At 37.9% G+C, this 21,199-nt stretch overlaps 1 protein-coding gene across 3 annotated transcripts in view; it reads right to left on the bottom strand.

The window, feature by feature from the left end:
* The window catches only part of LOC124721199 (ephrin type-B receptor 1-B), a 351,145-nt gene that overhangs the window by 20,341 nt on the left and 309,605 nt on the right, over positions 1-21,199 (bottom strand). For 2 of the 3 annotated variants that reach the window (XM_047246044.1, XM_047246045.1), the window contains 3 exons: positions 15,931-16,140; positions 6,273-6,451; positions 5,049-5,207 (listed from right to left, as the gene is read on the bottom strand). In XM_047246044.1, the coding sequence (XP_047102000.1) occupies positions 5,049-5,207; positions 6,273-6,451; positions 15,931-16,140 (548 nt within the window). Of the gene's footprint in view, positions 1-3,603; positions 3,712-5,048; positions 5,208-6,272; positions 6,452-15,930; positions 16,141-21,199 lie in introns of all 3 variants that reach the window. The other variant, XM_047246046.1, reaches the window with a different exon arrangement.

The following is a 21,199-nucleotide window of genomic DNA, read 5'->3' as shown; positions in this document are numbered from 1 at the left end:
CCTGAAAAGAGTTCAGTTTCTGAACTAATGTCATACTTGACCTGCAGTCAGCAATGTTTGTAAAAATGTTCTGTAGAATAAAAATACCTGCAATAGAATGCCATGCAACTACGATAAAAAGTTAATCATCAACATCATTTCCTCGGGGCCGTTGTCCTGCTTCAACGCAGGGTTGGCCTTATTACAATAAATTTGGCAGCGTTAGCTGCAGAGGGTGGTCGGATGCCCTTCCTGTTGCCACCCCGAACTCCCCGGGACGGAATTTGTGTACCCCAGCTGTCTGCGTCTAGTGTAAGCCATGGAAACATTTTCAAATGTCTGCGAGTATTGTAACTGAGGCGGAATGTGGGGACCAGCCCAGTATTCACCTAACGGGATGTGTAAAACTGCCTAAAACCACATCCATGGTGGCTGGCATACCAGCCCTCATCGTTAATCCGTTGGGCGGATTCGATCTGGGACCAGCACGTCTACCCGAGTCCAGGAAGCAGCGAATTAGCGCTCTTGGCTGGGTCCTGGTGGATATGACCAAAAAGTTAACATAATGCACAAACTTTTTATGTCATCCTGCATGCCACTCTGTTGTTGGGAAAAAGGGAAGGAACTACTGGAATACATTACTCTCATCTAACCATCACTGACCAATTTCTATAGTAATGATGAATTACCAATATTGGACAGTGATTGCAGAAACATGTTTAGTATGTTGATTGTGTTATAGCTTTACCTGTGTTACATTAGTTCTGCAGTTCATTTTGTTTATTGTCTTCAACTGTAAAACAAATTCAGTGAAACCAGGATTACTTTTTGTTCAAGATTACTATCCACTGACTCCTTGCAAAATGGTGTGTTTCCTCAACAGGCTTAACACATTGGCAGTCTTCAAAACAATTACACGTTAAATGGTGATTTAACAACCTGCTCTTCCTGAAGGTCATAGATATCTCCTATTTCACTGCCCCTACCTCTGACTTCACAAACTTGCATGTTTACAAAGTATATGTGTTTTTATTGTTTTAATAAGTGACTGAACTGTTGGTGCTGGCACTTGCTTCTGCCTATACTGGACTGCACCTTGTACACTCTGGTGCTGTTAATATGGAATGGCCTCTTCAACGCTAAAAACTGCACACACATGAAATGTTAACTCTTTACTTTCCAGGACACTTCCTTCAGAAGAATCATTATTCCACTGTTCATACTCCAAGTGTCTACCCCCCCCCCCCCCCCCCACACACAAAGAGAGAGAGAGAGAGAGAGAGAGAGAGAGAGAGAGAGTTCAGGATCAGTTCCCTTACAGATCTTGTATTTTACAACACAAAGGCAGAGCCAAATCTAATATTCATGTTAAGCATATGTAGCCCTTTTAAATTTTAAAAGGGGGTGGGGGGAACTGAAAATGATCAAAAGCATATTAATCATCTGGCAACACTAACTGGGACCCCTCCTGCATCTGTATACAGATTAAGGAAACTGTCCTTTTAGAGACAGTGGAAACTGAGAATGTTTAGGAAATCCTATTGTGAGTAAGAACCAAGAAGAAATTTATGAAAAAACATTTTTGTAGTTATCTTTTACAGATAACTATAATAGTATTACAACTAAATTATTAATAAGCTCCCTAACTTTACAAAGTAATTACAAGGACTTTAGGCAAAATATGAAGGTGGACTTTAAAGTAATATATTTCACGAAGACATTCAGTAAGTTGATATACAAAAATATATGTACTTTCTCCATTACATTCACAAAAAAATGTTGAAACATACACCTTGTGAATTCACAAATTCTGGGCTCTAGTGATGCACAAATCAGGGTAGGTCCCATCTGAGATTAACAGGAATTCTTTCAGAACAAAGTAAAATTTATATTTAAACATTTGGTTTGCAATATATTATTACAAAAGAACATAAATAATTCATTTTTTTGGAAGAAATATGAAATCTTAGGTTGCTTTGCTTCTTTCAAATTTTTCTTAGAATAAAATCATGTGTATTGCAAGCAAACATTCTCAGGCTCATTAAAATTTAGAAGTTCCTTGTCAACCTGCCCTTTCTGCTTGCTTTGGTCTCCTATAGCACCTCTAAGTGTTGTTACAGAGGATTCTTTGAATTATGAATACAAGTCTCTCATTGATTGTGCAGTATTATGTGCATTAATAACTCCTTCTATACCTTACAGATCTGTGTCTGCAAAACCCTTCTCTATCCAGGGATTTTCCCAGTTGCCATGAGAGAGTGTTCATGAGGAGAAGAGTATCACTTTGACAATGGAAAAACCTGACAGTATTTGGGCTGAATTTGTTTTCCAGGCTTTGTTTGGTGTTGTTTTAATCACTTCATTTTATGTAATAATCAAATTTTTTACTGTAAACAAGATATGTTTCCCAAAAGGCATGAACAACATGTGTGTGAGTCAGGGTTAAGAATTGGAATTGTAAGACACTCAGTGGTATGCTTATTGGTGTCTGTGAATGGTATCAGCATCATCTCTGTTTCTCCTAGTATCACTGAGCACCTGCGCCAATGCCAGGATCGAATCTGAGAACTACGCCCAGGAAGCATATTGTTTCATTTTCATGTTATCCTAGCATTATCACCCTCATTCTATAAGTAGACTGAGCCCAAAACTTCCCTTCATTGGATAAGAACTATCCTGCAACTGCAGCAGTTTTTTCTCACATTACTAATAAGTACAGTATTTCTTTGGAAAGGGTTAATGAGGATATCCACTTTCATTTTTGAATGTGAACATATAATGAAGTTCAATAAAATAATGTAAAGACACAAGTATATAAATTTTAGGTAAAACAGTGAATTCAGCCAAACACCTGTGGGTCTGTGTTCTCTGGACTAGTGATACAATTATGTGTTTCCATAAAATCTAGAATGAACATGGAAACAAAAACAAGAAAGTCAGAAAGCCCATGTTACAGAAATTAAAAAAAAAAAGAAAGAAAACATGCACATGCAGCAGGAAATGTCCATTCTCTGGGAGCCAAGAAACTGATAATGAAAATTTGAAATGTGGGAAAGATTAGCAGCCCATCACATACATCATTAAAGAAAAGGCAACATAAGAGTTGGAGAGAAGGAAGCATACGTGCCTACAAACACACACACACACACACACACACACACACACACACATTCAAAGTAGATGAGTGATTGAGTGATGGCCCAGTAATCCTCACATTTTAAATTTTCAGAATCCGACAGTAATGGAAGATAATATTACTGAGTCATTAAGCTATTGTTAAGCAATGCAATAATGGCAAGTTAATTTTATTTACAATCAAAGAAAGTATATCAATTGCTGTATTACTGCAGTTTGAATGAAGACTTATATAAAATTCTGTTCTGTTACAAATTGAATTTCACTCCATACTTTTTTCAAACAATAAATGTAAAACTTTATGACAAGTTAATATTTAATTTTTGGTGAGAGATACATTTCAGCCTTGTTCAACATAAGAAAGGAACTAATGTCATAGCTTTAAATTAGTTAACATTACCTTACATATGTAAGTGAAACTGAATGTTACATGATAAGTCTGTCAATCATTTTTTGTAAGGGAGAAAGATATTAATCGTGGTACTCTACCTTTTACATAATAAACCATTGGCAACACCAAGCAACCCAGCAAATCATGAGTGAGGCTGAATGCGAAGGGCTGCAGGAGCATAATAAGGATTTTGGGGCGGCGGGCGTCTGCACAAACCATACAGCCGCCATTGCACATCACATCACAATACAGCTGACACGTATATATAGTTATTTATATATACTGGAAAATGTTACTATAAACTTCACAGAGCCTCATACATCATCCATAATAAAACTGTCAATATTTTTGTGACATGAATTAATTACTTTACTAGAGGCTCTCCCTCCAACTTTTAATTGAAAGACAGAATTTAAAGAAGTTCAATTAATTTTACTTGCAAGTATATGAAATTAATGTCACTGAGCCATAATATGGCATGCTTCTGATTAAGACCTTAACTGCATATGCTCTAATACTTTCACTACTATGGCATTAGTTCTTAAGTTAATTTTGAGTGCATCTGAAGGTATCTCATAAATAAATATTGTAAAACTGTGTTGCATTATAGCAACAATTTACTGTTTCTTTAAATGATACCTATCATTTAAACACTATTTACTTGTCATCTGTGTCACAAAATTAATAATAGTTTGTCTTACACATATGAATACCAAAACAGCACTACTACTTCCTAAGTCATATGAAGAGAATGTATTAGTTTTTTTTAATTTAGGATCTCATTATGTACACAGTTTTCGTGCACCATTTTTTCATCTTGTGAATTAACAGAAGATGAAATGAAATAGAGTGTACTGATAATAGCTGTTCATTTACACTAACTCAATATATATCTATCCATCCCCTTTCAACGGAAAAAAACTCTTCACTTTTCTACAAAATATACTACAGTGCAAGCTTAGCTACATTTTTCAGCACCCAACATACTTTCCCACATTCAACAGTGTTAGCATTTATTACACAAGAAGCTACAAAACAGCCACCATCACAAAGAAGCAACCCACATGAAAAACAATTTTTTAATTAAAAGCTTGAACTAATAGTAAGAAGATTACAGCAGACAATTATGGAAAGTAACAGCCAAATATGATTTCAGCCTCCTTCCTTGATCATCTTTCCAAAGTAATAAATTCAAGCAGCCTCATTAATAAACAAGTCATGTGGGATACAAAAATCTAGTATATGGATAATAGGGCAATTTTAGGCAGTTTTACAATACTCTTTGAAACTGATCTCTAAACACCACAATATCAAATCTATGTAATTCTATGTACTGGTTACTGATAGTAAAATGAAAAACTGTTGCTGTTTCTTATTTTTTAATGCTTTTTTCTTCAAATGCTATCTTAAAGATAAAGCTGTTAATTAATGCAAATATCAAGTATGAAAAATCTAGGCATACTGCTGTAAGTAAATGTGGACAGTGTAGTGCCAAGAAAATGAAGGTAACACGCACAGTATACTAAATTAAATGTCCAAATACCTGTTTTGTGCTATTTTTCGCAATGTGTCTGGACACCGTATCAATTTGTCCAACGTCTTGACTATTGATGCAAATGTTGGCCTGTGAGTTCTTTCCTTCTGCCAGCAGTCCAGCATTAATTGATATATTGCTTCTGGACAGTCCATTGGAGCAGGAAGCCTGTAAAAATTTGTATCAAAAGAAGTTAAAAGACTGTGTCCAACTAACATTGCAACAGAAAAACACCAGGGCAAAAATCAGTTTCTTTGATAGGGATTCAACTTAGTAATGTTTAGCCGAAAAATAAATTCAGTGTAATATTGTTTAGGCTATCATCAAGACACAGTTTTACATCTGCAGTTACATTTCTGATATTAATACAGAAATGAAACTTAGCATGTGATCTCTAAGAACATAAAATCATTATACAATGCAAAAACTAGACACTGGTAAAGCAATATTATTTACAATAGCAATGGAAGCATTAAAGTATATACGTATGTACGATTAATACTAGTTACTTTTGTGTATTGCTTCAAAGAAGCTTGTGAAGGAAATGATGTAATATGTTTTTATTTTCTTGCAACATAAAAATAGAAGTTAGCAACATGTGAATAGAAGTTAGCAACATGTGGACCAGAAACAATATATCAAGTATTACAGGAAATTTAGATGTCCACGGATGGAATAGTCTGCAACATTCATGATGTTCGTGTCTCATACAACAATTATAAACATGGCTTAATATTAATGAGAAGCAATGAACTTTCTCCAAGGTATGAAGTATTGATAAAGTGTCACTGAATTAGAACAATGCCATTTCCAGAGTGAAGAAATTTCTGATAACGTTGTGATCAGAAGAAATCCCACATTCAGGTTTAACAAAAGTGTTCTCTGTGACAACACTTCTTCATAATGCTGAAATAAGTGCAACTTCTATAACTTAAGATCATACTACATAGAACAGAGACAAGACAAAGTGTCTAGAGAGTTCTGTTCTGGAAAGCAGATGGGCATTGAGTAATACAATGACAAAGTCAAGGCACAGTTATTAAATTGGAAATATTAAATGAGCAAAAATTAAATTTCACAATTATAAGCAAAAGGGGAAAGAGGAAGGTAGTGTGTGTATGTGTAAGTGTAAGTGTAAGTGTAAGTGTAAGAGTGTGTGTGTGTGTGTGTGTGTGTGTGTGTGTGTTGATAAAATGTTCACTTTTCCTTTGTATCTAAAACATTTTCACTTACCTGTAACCCTTCTCTATAGACTTAATTACATCTTGATTACTCCAGTTCCAATATGGTCTTTCGCCGTAAGACATAACTTCCCAACAAACAATTCCGAAACTCCACACATCTGATGCAGATGTGAATTTCCTGAATGCAATAGCTTCTGGCGCTGTCCATCTAACTGGAATTTTTCCTCCCTTACAATAAAGAAATAAATAAATAAATAAATACATAAAATAAAATAATATTACTTCATTAAACTAGTTATTTACTGGGGAAGAGACAATATACATGTTGGGGACAATATTCTTATACTAGCTGAGAAACCAGGCACTGCAAAGGTATTTATTTATAGCTGTGCCCAAGACCTCATAATCATTGATTTTATTTTCATCCTACAAAGTTTTTCTGAACACAGTGTTTCAAGTAGTAAGGCTGGGGTCGTGAACAAAGAGCTGGTTTGCTACACTAACACAGGAGACAGCCATGCAGAGCTGGCCGTGCAAAAAGCAACTGACACTAAGGTCCACATCTGCAACACACAGAAACTTTTATTGTGCTTTGTCTACAGTCACAGCATAGCTCACAGGGAATTGTACACATTTCAAGCAAAATGGTAAACTGTTAGGAATAAGTGGGACTGAGGGTACAAAAAATCAGTTTACTGCACCACTTCCCATCAAAATTTCCCTTCTTTTATGTTAAATTGGAATAAGTGGGATTGAGGGAACAAAAAATCAGTTTACTGCACCACTTCCCATCAAAATTTCCACTTCTTTGATGTTAAATTGGAGTGAAGTAACTTAATGCCTCTGTGAGTGAAGGGTTCTGAGGAGAGAGATAATTCATGATGCTCTCGATTAGAGTTAGATCGCACCTCAATTCCAGAAGGAATTTCCAAAGAGTGAGTAAAAGCCTGATCTTCTCAAGCCACAGCAAGTCTTGCCTCACCATCTTAATAGGATTTCTGAGACTGCATTGTACTCAGTGCTTTAGCCATTCTAGTGTATTCAGAAAGACTTGACCCTTTTCTTGGCATTTTTATTCATGAACAAAATGAACTGTAATGAGCTGGAACCCAAATCACAAAGCAAACTTTTCGTAGCAAAGGACATAAATAAGACCTATCAAAAGAAGCAAAGCAATGTCGTTAAGTTTTTAATACAAGGTGTACAACTTTGCTTCCGCCATTTGCTGATAGGTGGCGACAATGGTAAGTAGCGGTCGAAAGGAACAGATCACAGACGTCAGGCAGTTAGCTTGGACCTCGCTCAACATAACCTCATTCAAACATTAGTTGATTTGTGTCTGCATCATAAATTGTTCTTGATTGAAAATGTCAGTTTACAAGCCTAATTCTCCTCATCCACGGGAGGTGTTACTGTTTTGATTCAATATGAAGAAAACAGTGCCCGAGTCTCATCAAATGCTCTCAAGTACATATGGTAAGGACGCTATTAGTGAAAGAACGTGTCGGGAGTGGTTTCAACACTTCAAGAATGGTGAATTTAACGCCGCAGACCGGCATAGTGGTGGAAGAGAAAATGTTTTCGAAGATGCAGAATTAGAGACATTGCTGAGTGAAGACTTGCGTTAAACTCAAGAAGAACTGGCACGATTAGTGGGAGTGACACAGCAAGCCATTTTAAAACGTCTCAAGGCTACGGGCATAATTCAGGAAGTAGGAAGTTGGGTCCTGTGTGAGCTGAAACCAAGAGACATTGAAAGGTGTTTGTGAACAGTTGCTTCAGAGGCAAAAAACGGAAGGGATTTCTGCATCGCATTGTGACTGGGGACAAGAAATGGGTTCATTATGAGAACCCTAAACACAAAAAATCATGGGGATATCCCGGCCATGGTTCCACGTCGTAGCTCAGCGTCATGTACTACGAGGTGTTAAAACCAAGTGAAACAATCACAGGTGCTCGTTATTGAACACAATGCATTTGAGCAGAGCATTAAAAGACAAATGGTTGCAATACAGAGAGAGGCACGATAAAGTGATTTTGCAGCACGACAATGCTCGACCCTATGTTGCAAAAGAGGTCAAAACGTACTTGGAAACTTTAAAATGAGAAGTCCTACCCCACCCGCCGTGTTCTCCAGACATTGCTCCCTCTGACTATCACCTGTTTAGATCAATGGCACATGGTCTGGCTGACCAACACTTCTGATCTCATGGAGAAGTCACAAATTGGATCGATTTGTGGATCACATCAAAAGATGAACAATTTTTTCGACGTGGGATTCATACACTGCCCGAAAGATGGGAGAAAGTGATGGCCAGCAATGGAAAATACTTTGAATGATACATGTGTAACCAATTTGATTCATTTGAAGCCACAAATGTTGGGGAAAAAATGACAAAAGCAAAGTTGCACTCCTTGTACAAAAACCAAAATTAGTAAATCCATACATCCTAGTCAAGTAAATTTAATTTAATTTCAACCATCCTTGCTAGGAGGGACGAGAGGATATTTTAACCAGCAATCAGTAAACCAACAGCTGTATTTTAATCTCTAATTTATTCCAGAGGCAATCGGTTTCAGCATTCCATTATGCCATCATCAGGCCATCTATGGTAACGTAGTGGGTGAAATTTGCCAGACAAAATATCATGCTAAAGTGAACCAATATCTGCACCAGTGTGTGTAACATGGCTGTACATTCTTAAAACAATCTGAATGCAACTCAACTGTATAGCTGTGTTACACATGCTGGTGCATATATTGGTTTGCTTTTACGTGATATTCTGTCTGGTAATACTGGGTGGCCCAAAAAGGATGGTCGGATTTGAACTGCGTAGTACCATTGAAAGGTGAGGAGGGGGGACCACTGCCGGCCGTCTGCAAGTCGGCCATTACACCCAGTTTGCCACGAGATGGCGCAGTGGACGGTCGAGCATCGTGTTTTTGCTGTGGAACAGTTTTTCAGAAATGATGAATCGTTTATTACTGTGCAACGATTGTTTCGACAACGTTTTGGTGTAGCGCGTGATGGACCCATTCCAGATCGCAGATCCATATCACGTTGGGTGACTGCATTCCGGACAACAGGGTCTGTCAAAAGTGGTAAATCTACAGGGCATACACGTACGGCAGTTACTCCACAGAACATTGATGATGTTAGAGCGTCAGTGCTGCAAAGCCAGCGTCGTTCCACTAGGCGTCGTGCTCAAACTTTAGGCCTCAGCCGTAGTTCGTTGCAGCGTATTTTAAGCCGTGAGTTACAGTTTCACCCATACAAAATTATGATCACGCAAAAGCTGTATGATCGTGATTTTGAGCAGCGAAGACAATTTTGTGAATCAATGCTTGACATTTTGTACTCTAATAATGATGTTGTGCTTCTTATGTCAGATGAAGCCCATTTCCATTTAGACGGCTATGTCAATAAACAAAACTGCAGGTATTGGGCAGCAGATAATCCCAGAGAATTGCACCAAAAGCCTCTTCATAGTGCTAAGGTAACAGTCTGGTGTGGAATTTCAAGATTGGGGATTGTTGGTCCTTATTTTTTTGAGGAGAACAACGCTACAGTCACAGTGAACTCGAAACGTTACGTTAACATGCTACGTAGCTTTTTGGTGCCGAAACTGCGAGAGTTACATGTAAATCGAGATCGAATTTGGTTTCAACAGGATGGGGCCACGGCCCACACAGCCAATGACTCCATGTGTGTTTTAAGGCGGATGTTCCCCCACCACATCATCTCGCATTTTGGAGATGTCCACTGGCCCGCGAGATCACCTGACCTCTCAGCCTGTGATTTTTTTCTTTGGGGATACCTAAAGTCAAAAGTCTACGTAAAGAAGCCCCGAAACTTAATTGATCTGAAGGAGGCAATCAGTGCGGAAATTATGGCAATTCAAGAAGAAACAGTAGTGAAAGTGATGGAAAATTTCGAGGAAAGACTTGTGGAATGCATCACCGAGGAAGGACACCATCTTCCGGAAGTCATTTTCCGTACATGATTTTTTGTGGTTAGTTCTTGTAATTGGGTGCCTGGGAGCATTTAGTTACGTAATTGAATAAAATTAATTTGTAAAACTGATGGAGTTATAGTTATTTAAAATGTGACCATCCTTTTTGGGCCACCCTGTATAAGATCAGCCATTGTGTTATAATATAGGGCCTTGATGATGGTGGCAGCAGGAAGGGCATCTGACCACCCTCTCCAGCTACCACTGCCAAATCAGTAGTAACATGGCCAACCCTGCGTTGAAGTGGGACAAAGGTCCCAAGAAAGAAAGAAAGAAAGAAAGAGGGCCTGATGATGGAATAAAGGAATGCCAAAACCAGTTGTCTCTGGAATAAATGAGAGATTAAACTACAGCTGTTGGTTTATTTACAGCTGGTTGTATAAGTAAATTTAAAATAATTTTTTATTCATAAAGATAAAATTGTGTCACTTCAGTCTGTCACTGACATAAACTTACAAAATAATTCTGTCACTGTTTTAAAAAAAACTAAGAGCACCGTCTATAGGTTGTTTGGTGTACTACAAAACTAACACCACCACCTATTGGTTCTCTGGTGTAACACACCATGATGATTAAACATCTGTACTACACTGAGAACACAAGTTTAGAGAACACTTTAGATTACAATCTCCAATGGTCCAATTCTGATAAAATAAAGCCTATATGTTGCCCCAAGCTACACTCAAGTTACCATTAAAATTAGCCTAGCAGTTTTGGAGATTAAATGTGTCCAAACAGACATGACGATCAGATAAAACTTTAAATTATGAATTTTTTAAACCAGTTTTGATGAAATAAAGCCTACATGGTGCCCCAAGCTACACTCAAGTTACCTGTGAAAACCCATGAAAATTCGTCTATTAGTTTTGGAGATTTGTGTGTTGAAACAGTCTCACACAATAGTTTTACAGTTTTATTATTAGTATAAATTATATCAATAAATTTAGTACATGTACTAAATTATAAATATGAAAGACTGTAGAATTCTTGCAACAAAAATTATACGCTACAGCATCATTATTCATTAAGATTGTATCTTGTTAGTGCAACATTGTTTTATTATTTGCGCCTTCTTTATTACATTTCCACATAAAAATGCTTGCTACCTGAAAGTGGTGTAATGTACATTGATTTTTTTTTAAAATTTTTGTACTATCTGACTAACCTTAGTTTCAAGTCTTTAACAAAATATGAGGGGCACTCAATAAGTAATGCAACACATTTTTTCTCAGCAAATTTTGCTTAAAAAATTGCGAAATTTATCCTGGGACATCGTGTAATATTCCCACATTGGCCACTATAGCTTCCTGAAGTTCCAGAAGCTGGTGGTGCATTTCAAGCAGAGAGCACTCATTGAGTTTCTTTTGCCAGAAAACCAGAACATCACAGACATTCATGGGCACTTGCAGAATGTCTAAGGAAACCTGATAATGAAAACAATCAGGGTGAGTTATTGGGCGAGGCATCCATCATCATCGCAACAAAAGTCACGCAAACCTGCCCAATCTCCAGCACGATGGCCTGCTGCACACAGCTATGACTCCTGCGATGTTGGAATGTGTGGACACATCTCATTCGAGGTGACCAATGGATCACAATCAAACACCTCGCTGCTCAACTAGACATAGTTGTTGGTAATGCTCACAAAACTTCACTGGACTGCTCTTCCTCATGCACCCTACAGCCTGGATTTCAAACATTCCACCTTCCGTTTGGCACAATGAAGGATGCACTCTGTGGTAAGCAGCACACACTATGGCAAGCAATAAATGGATGCTGCGAAGGTTACCAATGCAAAAAGACATTAGCTGTGATGTCGACCAGTGGTGGGGTACCATGCAGGCATACTGGCCCTCCCAGTATGGTGGTGTAAGACCATTGCATTAAATGGGGATTATCTTGGGGGGAAAAAAGGACTTTGAAGCCAAAAGAGTGGTGAATAATATGGTGTATTGGAATCCTGAATAGAAACACTTGTATTCAGAAAAAAAGTGTTGCATTACTTATTGAGTGCCCATTATAGCTGGAGAACATTTTTAAGTTCCCTTCTTTCATTTATAATCAATTATATTCCATTTCAGTTACAAACAAAATAAATTATTGTTATCTAAACCACACTTCAGTAGTTAATGTACAGAAAGTACCAAAACATCTCCATATATTTCAAAATATTGATATACAATTTTTAGCGGAGCAAAAATAGGGTGGTTATAATGAAAGTGCAGCTACTCAAAGAGGTCCAGTGTGGGCTGTAATTATCATATGGCAGCAAAACTTGGTAGATAATCTAATGCATTGATGCAGAAGCGATTTACACTGAAAAAAAAATCAGTTACAATTTTGGCCACCAGGTCCAAATCTGGCACTGTGAATGCTAGAAAGATGTATAGAAATGTTTCTATATGTAATAGATTACAAATGGGACAGGGACAAAAAAAGGGTCAAAAAAGTGAGAAAGGTATAAGGTTGATTTTGTTATAAACCACGGCTTACACAATTTGTACAATATGTGCACCAGAGATGTTGATGAGATGCTGAATCCATAAAACAACATAATCAACAGTCACTTGCATCAGTTCCAATAGACTCTGGGCAATGTCTTCCAGTATACTGGCCTCCAGATCAGGTAGAAACTGAATGTGTCCCTGGTAAATGAGTTCTTTTAGTATTTCGCATGGATTTAGATCAGGTGATCTTGAAGGCCATGCATCTGGTGAACCTCTGGAGATAAAAACATTCATTGAAGGTTGCATTAAGCTGATCCTCCACTGGGTAGGCAACATGAGGTGTTGCCTCATCTTGCATGAAAACTGTGGTTTCCACACAGCTGTGTTCTTCCAAAGCAGGAGTCACATGCTGTACAATGAGGTCTTAACAATGTGCAGACGTCACAGTACACATGACAGGCCCTCTGTGTGTATTCTCTTCAAAGGAGAATGGATCAAGAATAAAGGTGCTTGTGAATCCACACCACACAGTCAGATATGGCAGTTGCAATGACTCATTGTGTACAACACATGATTTAACAGTGCCCCAAATATGGCAGTTCTGTGTATTCACTGCAACCTGTAGTGTAAAATATGTCTCGTCACTCCATAGAATGTTGCCTGGTCACATGTCATTAACTTCAATCTGTGCCAGAAACAGAAGAACATAAAACAGTTTCACTAACTGTGCACTGTCTCTCTTCTCAGCAACCATACTATTCACTCACGTCACAGCATGTCAAATGACGGCTTCGATGTCATACCATGCTACAAGCAGTCTACAGCACCAGATATGCACCTAGCGGCCAAACTGGAACTAATCTTTTTCCCAGCATAAAACGGTTCTGTGTTAGTACATTCGTATATCTATCAAATGTTGCTACCATACAATAATTATAGCCCAAACTGGACCTCCAGGAGCAGCTGCACTTTAATTATAACGTTTTCCAACAGCATTCACAATTATGCTGCCCAGAATGGCAGTGACATAAATATGAGACTTCTAACCAAAAATGAATGAAATTTAAGTCCATTCAAAAGTTATTCTGTACACATCTGAGTAGGATAAACATTGGGTCTGACATTCACGTAAATTATTTATTATTTTCAACATTACAAACACTAACAATGAACAAAAACGAGAGAACAGTCCAATGTCGCTAACGTGTTATTTGTGAACATGGTTTCCCTACGAATGCACAAAAACTACTCTACAATATTTGGCTTCTCTGGTGTACCACTAGTCTCATCTAAAATTTGCCATTGCTGTAACTTCTGTTATTTCTTTTCAGCAATGACTTCCACTCTTTTGTAACACCACGTTTTTTCCTTAAGCTCCATCACATTTCCAGCACCATAAAGCAGAGGTTTTGTGTCTGAATCCTGTACTATCCCATCAGTCACATTCTAAAATAGTGAGCTGTGATCAGTATCATTAAGGCTGGCAATCTTCTCCATTACGAGGAAATACTCTCAGAGAGACTCTTCTCGTTTCTCCTTCTGTTGAGATAGCAGTTTTTGGATCTCTGCAACATTTGTCTTCATATCACATTCTTCTCACAATGTTCTCTTCAGTGTGGCCCATCATGTGAGACCTTTCTCAACCTGTGTAAATAGCTTAGCCATACCTTCAAAGTGACATTTTGGAGAAATAAGCATTTGCAGTTGGCTTCAATGCATTAGAAAAACCTTTTCTTTGAGATCTGAGATCCACTTTTTGGCTGGATATCTGTCACTGCCACTAAATAACTTAGGACCACCCTCAATGTCATGAAAAAACAGAGGACATTTATCTTGTCAATGTGGAGAGCATTATGTTTCACTTCTGTCGTCTGTTTCTGAACTGCAATCTTTTCCATCTTCTTTTCCAGAAAACTCAAGTCTTTTATTGCTACTTATTTGAGATGCATCCTCTTCTTCATCAGCAGATCACCACCACCCTTTTCAGATTCTATGTTGTCAATAATTTTTAACACAAGTTTGTCAGTGTTGGATAAATAATAGCAAATTTTGGTAGTCATTTCATTTTTCATCCCACTAACTAAACACAATATATTGCTATCCATTCTGCTTCAGAAGATGATTCTACCATAAATGACTTCTTAGCTTCAAGTTCACCAGCTGTTGATTAAAAAGTAAAACCTGAAAATTCTTTAAAATGTTTCCAACTTTTTCGAAAATTAACTTATATAATGAGTTAATGGCCTTAATCGCTGCAGAGGTTATATTTTTATTTATTTTTTCAATTTCATGAAACACTACCATTTTCAGACATTTTTTGTGAAGTACTACTCAGCATCGCATGTTCTATCTTATTTTGTATAACAGCTTTTATTTTGTTGGATATTTCTCCCTCCATCATAAGGTTTAAATTTCTCCTTGAATCATTCTGGTACTGCTAATAGCCATTAAAATGTGAATCCTCATTGTACATCCAAAATCCACACAATCACACGTGACTATGTCATTGAAGGCAAAATGGCACTCAGAAAAGCTCATCATAAAAGTCAAAGATTAGATGGTCAGTTTGTAAGAAAAACACTTGGTCCGAGTTCTGCATATACTATTTACTACTTTCATCTTACAACCTCAAACAATGAACAAAAACAAAGAAACAAAAGAACAGTCCTATGCAACTTTCACATTACCTGTAAACATAGCTTCTCCAGAAACACACAAAACTACTCTGCAATATTTGGCTTCTTTGGTGTGTCACTAGTCTAGTTGATAGGCAATCCCTCATCCAAATCCCACATTTGAAACCACAACAGCCCATCTACCTTAATGTTGCCACGCAATTAGTGAAGAATTGTGAATAAATTGGGCACTATTAAATAGTTTCACAATACAGTTCATCAATATGATAGAATCATCAATCGTTGAAAAACTTTCACATTATCAGCAATAATAAAAGATAGTTATTCAATGGATTACTTTGCAAGCAGGGCAGCATGCTATTTACATTTGCCACATTCCTTTTACATTATATACTGATGTTGAATACATCTCAGATTTGTGATTTATAGTGAAACTGGCTGTTTTGCGTGTAATTATTTTACTGTCTGACAAGAACATGTATTCATGAAATAAATAAATAGTTTAAAACATAGGAAACCACACAGCTAAGTGCTTTGTTTCAAATATATGGCAATAATTGTTAGTAGACGTTTTCTGTTATTATTACAGAACTAGGAAAATGCAACCTTACCCTTGTAGTGTAGGCCCCTTCTGTTGTACTTTCAATTTCACGACTCAGTCCAAAGTCTGCAATTTTACAAACAAGTTGTGCATTGACAAGGACGTTGCGAGCTGCCAAATCTCTATGGACGTAGTTCATTTCAGAGAGATACTGCATACCAGATGCAATGCCTCGTAACATCCCCACCAGTTGTATCACTTGGAATTTACCATCATTTGCCTGAAAGTAGAAATGTCAAAATTTTATTGTATCTCTTGTAATTTACCATAATTTGCCTGAAAGTAGAAATGTAAAAATGTCCCTCATTAATAGATGTGATTAAGCAATAAGCTTGATGTGATGGTGCGTGCTTTCTAAGCATATACGATCAACTCAGCCAAAAACTGTAAAATGTGGAGATAAATACTCTTGAAGCTTAAATGCAATGTAAATAGTTAACTCAATAACTTAATGCTCAGTGAAGGACACAAGGGATATTAAACATAGCACCCATATTTTATGGAAAATAAGTGAAAAGGTAGTGTGACCAAAATTAGTAACAAGAATAAGAGAAGAAAAGACAAGTGTTGTAAACTGTCAGAGAAGTACATGTAAAGATAATGTATATGTATGAATATAAAAAACAAGAGCAACTTCAAGAAAAGCTGAGAACTTAGATATGTACAAAAAAGGGGTGTTTTCGAAAAGTACTAGGAATTTTCTTTTTTTGGAAATAATTTTATTTATTCTTGAAAATGTTGTGTGACTAGGGCCTCTCGTCGGGTAGACTGTTCACCTGTTGCAAGTCTTTAGAGTTGACGCCACTTCGGCAACTTGCGTGTCAAAGGGGATGAAATGAGGATGATAAGGACAACACAACACCCAGTCCATGAGCGGAGAAAATCTCTGACCCAGCCAGAAATCGAACCCGGGACGTTAGGCATGACATTCCATCGCACTGACCACTCAGCTACCAGGGGCGGACTACATGATTGGGCCTTATTTTCACAGTTATAACCATATACCCATGTTTTGTCACCTGTTGTGACATGTTTCAGTAGTGCTGCATCATTGTTGACTTCATTTAGTGACTCCTGGGCAACTTCCATTCACCACTGTTTTTGCACATAATACACGTTTGGTACAAATTTTGCTGTCACATGTTTCATACACAAAACATCTGAAAAGATTTCATGGCATGAGCCAACTGATGTGCGAACATCATCACCAACTTCTCTGTGATTCAGCAATCATTCATAATCATTTCTTTCACTCTTTCCACATTTGCACTGATTGTTGATGTGGTGGGTCGTCCAGAATGTTTGTCACCTTCAACTTTCCGTGGCCATCTTGGAAATGCTTATACCACTCGTAAGCCCTTGTTTTGCTCATAGCAGACTCACCGAAAGCAACATTCAACATTTCTCAAACTTTGTTACATTTTATTCTATTTTGTAGCAAAATTTAAAGCAAATTCTCTGTCTAGTTTTAAAATAAATCAATAATCTCCACTCATAAACAAACAAATGTAACCTTCTTGACAACTGACTACAGACTAAATATCCAAATGGCTACCAGTGTAGATACACTTCAGATATTTACCAACACACACACACACACACACACACACACACACACACACACATAAAGGAAAAAAAAGAAAAGAAAAAAAGAAAAATCATGCCAATCACACTAATACAATTTGCAAAATTACAAAACTCCTGATACTTTTTTTTAACACACGTCGTATATTATGAGAGACTTTAACAAATATTTTAAAATGAACAAACAGTGTTAAAAACTGAAATGGAACTGCACAGTTGGAAAAATTAAAATCAAAATTGAAAAATTCAGTCTGGCCACAGTTACAGGCCAGACAATGGGCCCACATAACTTGAAAGGACCTAAACAAGTAATTTAGCCCAACAAGCCTCTTGTGCACTTCAATGCTGATAAATCAAATGTTCAAATATGTGTGAATTCCTAAGGGATCAAACTGCTGAGGTCATCAGTCCCTAGACTTACACACTGCTCAAACTGACTTAAGCTAACTTATGCTACTGAACAACACACACACCCAAGCCCGAAGGAGGACTCGAACCTCCGGTGGGAGGGGCCACGCAATCCGTGACACGGTGCCTCAAACTGCATGGCCAGCCAATCCAGTATTGGGTGAGGACGACATGGAAGTAATCATAAATTACAGAACTGTCCCCTCACAATAGGTTACAGATGCCACTAGACAAGCATTGAGTACTTCCTGACCACATGTCACAGTGCACAGGAAAATTGTACTGGAAACTTGAAATATGGGAGAAACTTATTTGAACTTGTGAGTCACAGTAAATGTTAATATGCACTTATGGAAGGGTACAAATGTGACAAAAAGCATGAAGTGATGGATCACTCTTCTCAGTGGGGTACAATTGAAGCCTGCTCCAGTATGGAATGCTTACAAGGTGAAAGCTAACTTCTGATATACAAGCCCCCATTGAAAGTGTATAATACAAGGGCCTATTTTAAATTATATAATCCAATTTGTTCACCTATAGGACCTACTCATCAAGAGCGTGTTGTCCCAGATGACACTCTTTTTGTGAAAGAGTCATTTGACAAATACTTCTCATAAATGAGAATACTTGAATGGTCTCTGAGGTCACAAGATAGCAGCACGATGAAGCTACAGGAAGCTATTCAATGTGGTCTGTGCATACAAATTGAAGTGTTTTGTAATGTGATATTGGTTCATAGAGATGCATATGAGATGGTAAGAGAAACACTTTTTACATGTTGGATGCTTGACAAAGTCAGAACATTTTGATTCAAAGGAAGGTGACACGAATTTATTAAGGGAAGGAACATGTTATGGAGTACAAGGGAGTAGAATTTGGTTATCTGGCCAACATTCCAGTGAGTTTGCAGTTACACCCACATCATAGTAAGGGGACATGAAAATATTATGGGAAGGAGTGTGTTATGGATGCTACTATAATGCTCCAAATGTACTCAGTTGGGAAGTGGCCAAGGTAGGGTTTGTCAAGCACGAAGATAAGCGGTAAAAACTCTCACCATGTGCAGGCGAGCAGTATCAAGCTGAAATGTAAGCTCAGGATGACTTGCCACAAAGGGAAACAAAATGGGGCATAGAGTATCGTCAGCGTACCGCAGTGCTGTGAGGGTGCTGCGGATGACAATCAAAGAGGTCCTGCTACAAAAAGAAGTTGCACCCTAGACCATCACTCCTGGTTCTGGTTGTGGCGCCATATGGCAGGTGACAGTCACGTTGGTATCCCATCACTGTCTGGGCATCTCTAGACTCATCTTCAGGGCTAGAATCTCACTGACAAGAGTAGAATCGTCTTCAGAGATGAGTTTCACTTTGAACGGAGTCTCAATGACCAGCAAATCTACCAATTTCTGCCCTACTTGGATAATTCTTTCGTAGTGCATTTCTTTTTTATTATTTTTTTATTAAAGAGGCAGGCAGGAGGACAATAAGAGTTTTATAACCACTGCAGATAGGAATTATTCTTGCCCAAATGGCTGCCGTTTTTGTGTCAAACTAGCACCAGTATTTAAGAAATCAAACGATTTTCTCACTGGTATTCTAGTAGATTTCTTTCCAACTCATTGTTATAAAATATGACACATGAGGTTTCAATTCGACTGTTGACATCACTGCTAGCAGCTTTCAGTGGTGTATGTTTCATATCTGTTTTGATATTTTCCTATTACTTACAATTAGGCACTCTTTCATTCATTATTACTTTCTTACTGAGAAAAGGTGGTTCACAAGACTTCTTAAGAGAATTTACTTGTTTAGCGGCCTTTAAATTGGACCTTGAAAGATAAGAATGAAACAAGTGACACGATGAAATTTTGAGTCAGTCCTTGAGGCAGGCAGAGATACTGCATTTGGTAGTGCAATACCCCCCAAGGCAGGGATCTGTGTCCCAATAACATTGTGGCACATGATTTTAAGTTGTCATCAGTGTACACTGTTGGGGGTCTTAGTTTGATTCTACAAAGAAAGCAGTTTTACCTGACTCTAGTTACTCATTGTAGATCCTTAACGTGGAAGCCACAGAGTGTGCTAGTATAACTATGCAGGCAATAATCAAGTGTGTGGTGTCACCGCCAGACACCACACTTGCTAGGTGGTAGCTTTAAATCGGCCGCGGTCCATTAGTACATGTCGGACCCGCGTGTCGCCACTTTCAGTGATAGCAGACCGAGCGCCACCACACGGTAGGTCTAGAGAGATGTACTAGCACTCGCCCCAGTTGTACAGACAACAAAGCTAGCGATGCACACTGACGAAGCCTCGCTCATTTGCAGAGCAGATAGTTAGAATAGCCTTCAGCTAAGTCAATGGCTACGACCTAGCAAGGCGCCATTAGCCTTACATAGCTTGTATCTAAAGAGTCTCACTTGTCTCATCAAGAGTGATGTACCACAAGGATGGATTAAAGTTAAGTATTCCAGAAGCTACGTACTTTTCTTTATAGCATTCATTACGTATCCTGTTTCAGACCTCACGCCATCTTGCGTGAGCTTATAGCGCGTGCCTTTCAGCTTCCTCGCATTGTGTCTAGGCTGTCTTGCCTAGACACAACAAAATGGACACAGATCTAATGGGACACAGATCTAATGCCTTACCACTTGTAGCTGAAGCTTCCTGGCAAATGAGAATTACACGTCAAATAAGCACTTCAACTTGCAATCTTGTATTTCCCAGCCAACACATTCATCAACAGAGCAAGCCAAATGTGCTTAATAAGTCTCAGGGCCATCAGCCAATACCTTCCTCCTAAGAGTCTGACTCTACTAGAATATTTCTTAACAGTGCACACAGTCCTGCAAACCAAAAGGTTCATTCTGTGTCCATTTGTCACTCAACACGCAAATACAAGGTTTCACAATGTCAAGCTTATTTTCCATGTACAATTATTTTTTTAATGTGTTTGACTCCTTTGTGCAGTGTAGGTAGTGCTCAATGTCAGTACTTACTCATTAGCTTGTAGTTTTTCTTCTGTGGAAGAGTTCAGCAAATGTTAATCAGCATCTTAAAAACACCTGTGACCATCTCTCTTTTCTTGCTTTCATTATTTTTGCTTGCATTTTTTGTAATGTACAGCTACACTGTCTTTAGTGCCACAATCATGTAGTTCGATCTCTTGTTACAGATCTCTCATCAGAAACTTAATTTCATCTCTGACCGCGTGTGTTAATACCTTCTTTGGTGTTATTATATACCTCCACATAGTGAAAGATGGATAGCACTGTGCTTTTATGTGAG

Source organism: Schistocerca piceifrons, chromosome X, assembly GCF_021461385.2.
Source record: "Schistocerca piceifrons isolate TAMUIC-IGC-003096 chromosome X, iqSchPice1.1, whole genome shotgun sequence".
NCBI classification, from domain to species: Eukaryota; Metazoa; Arthropoda; class Insecta; order Orthoptera; family Acrididae; genus Schistocerca; species Schistocerca piceifrons.
This window is presented reverse-complemented; position numbering and strand designations above follow the sequence as displayed.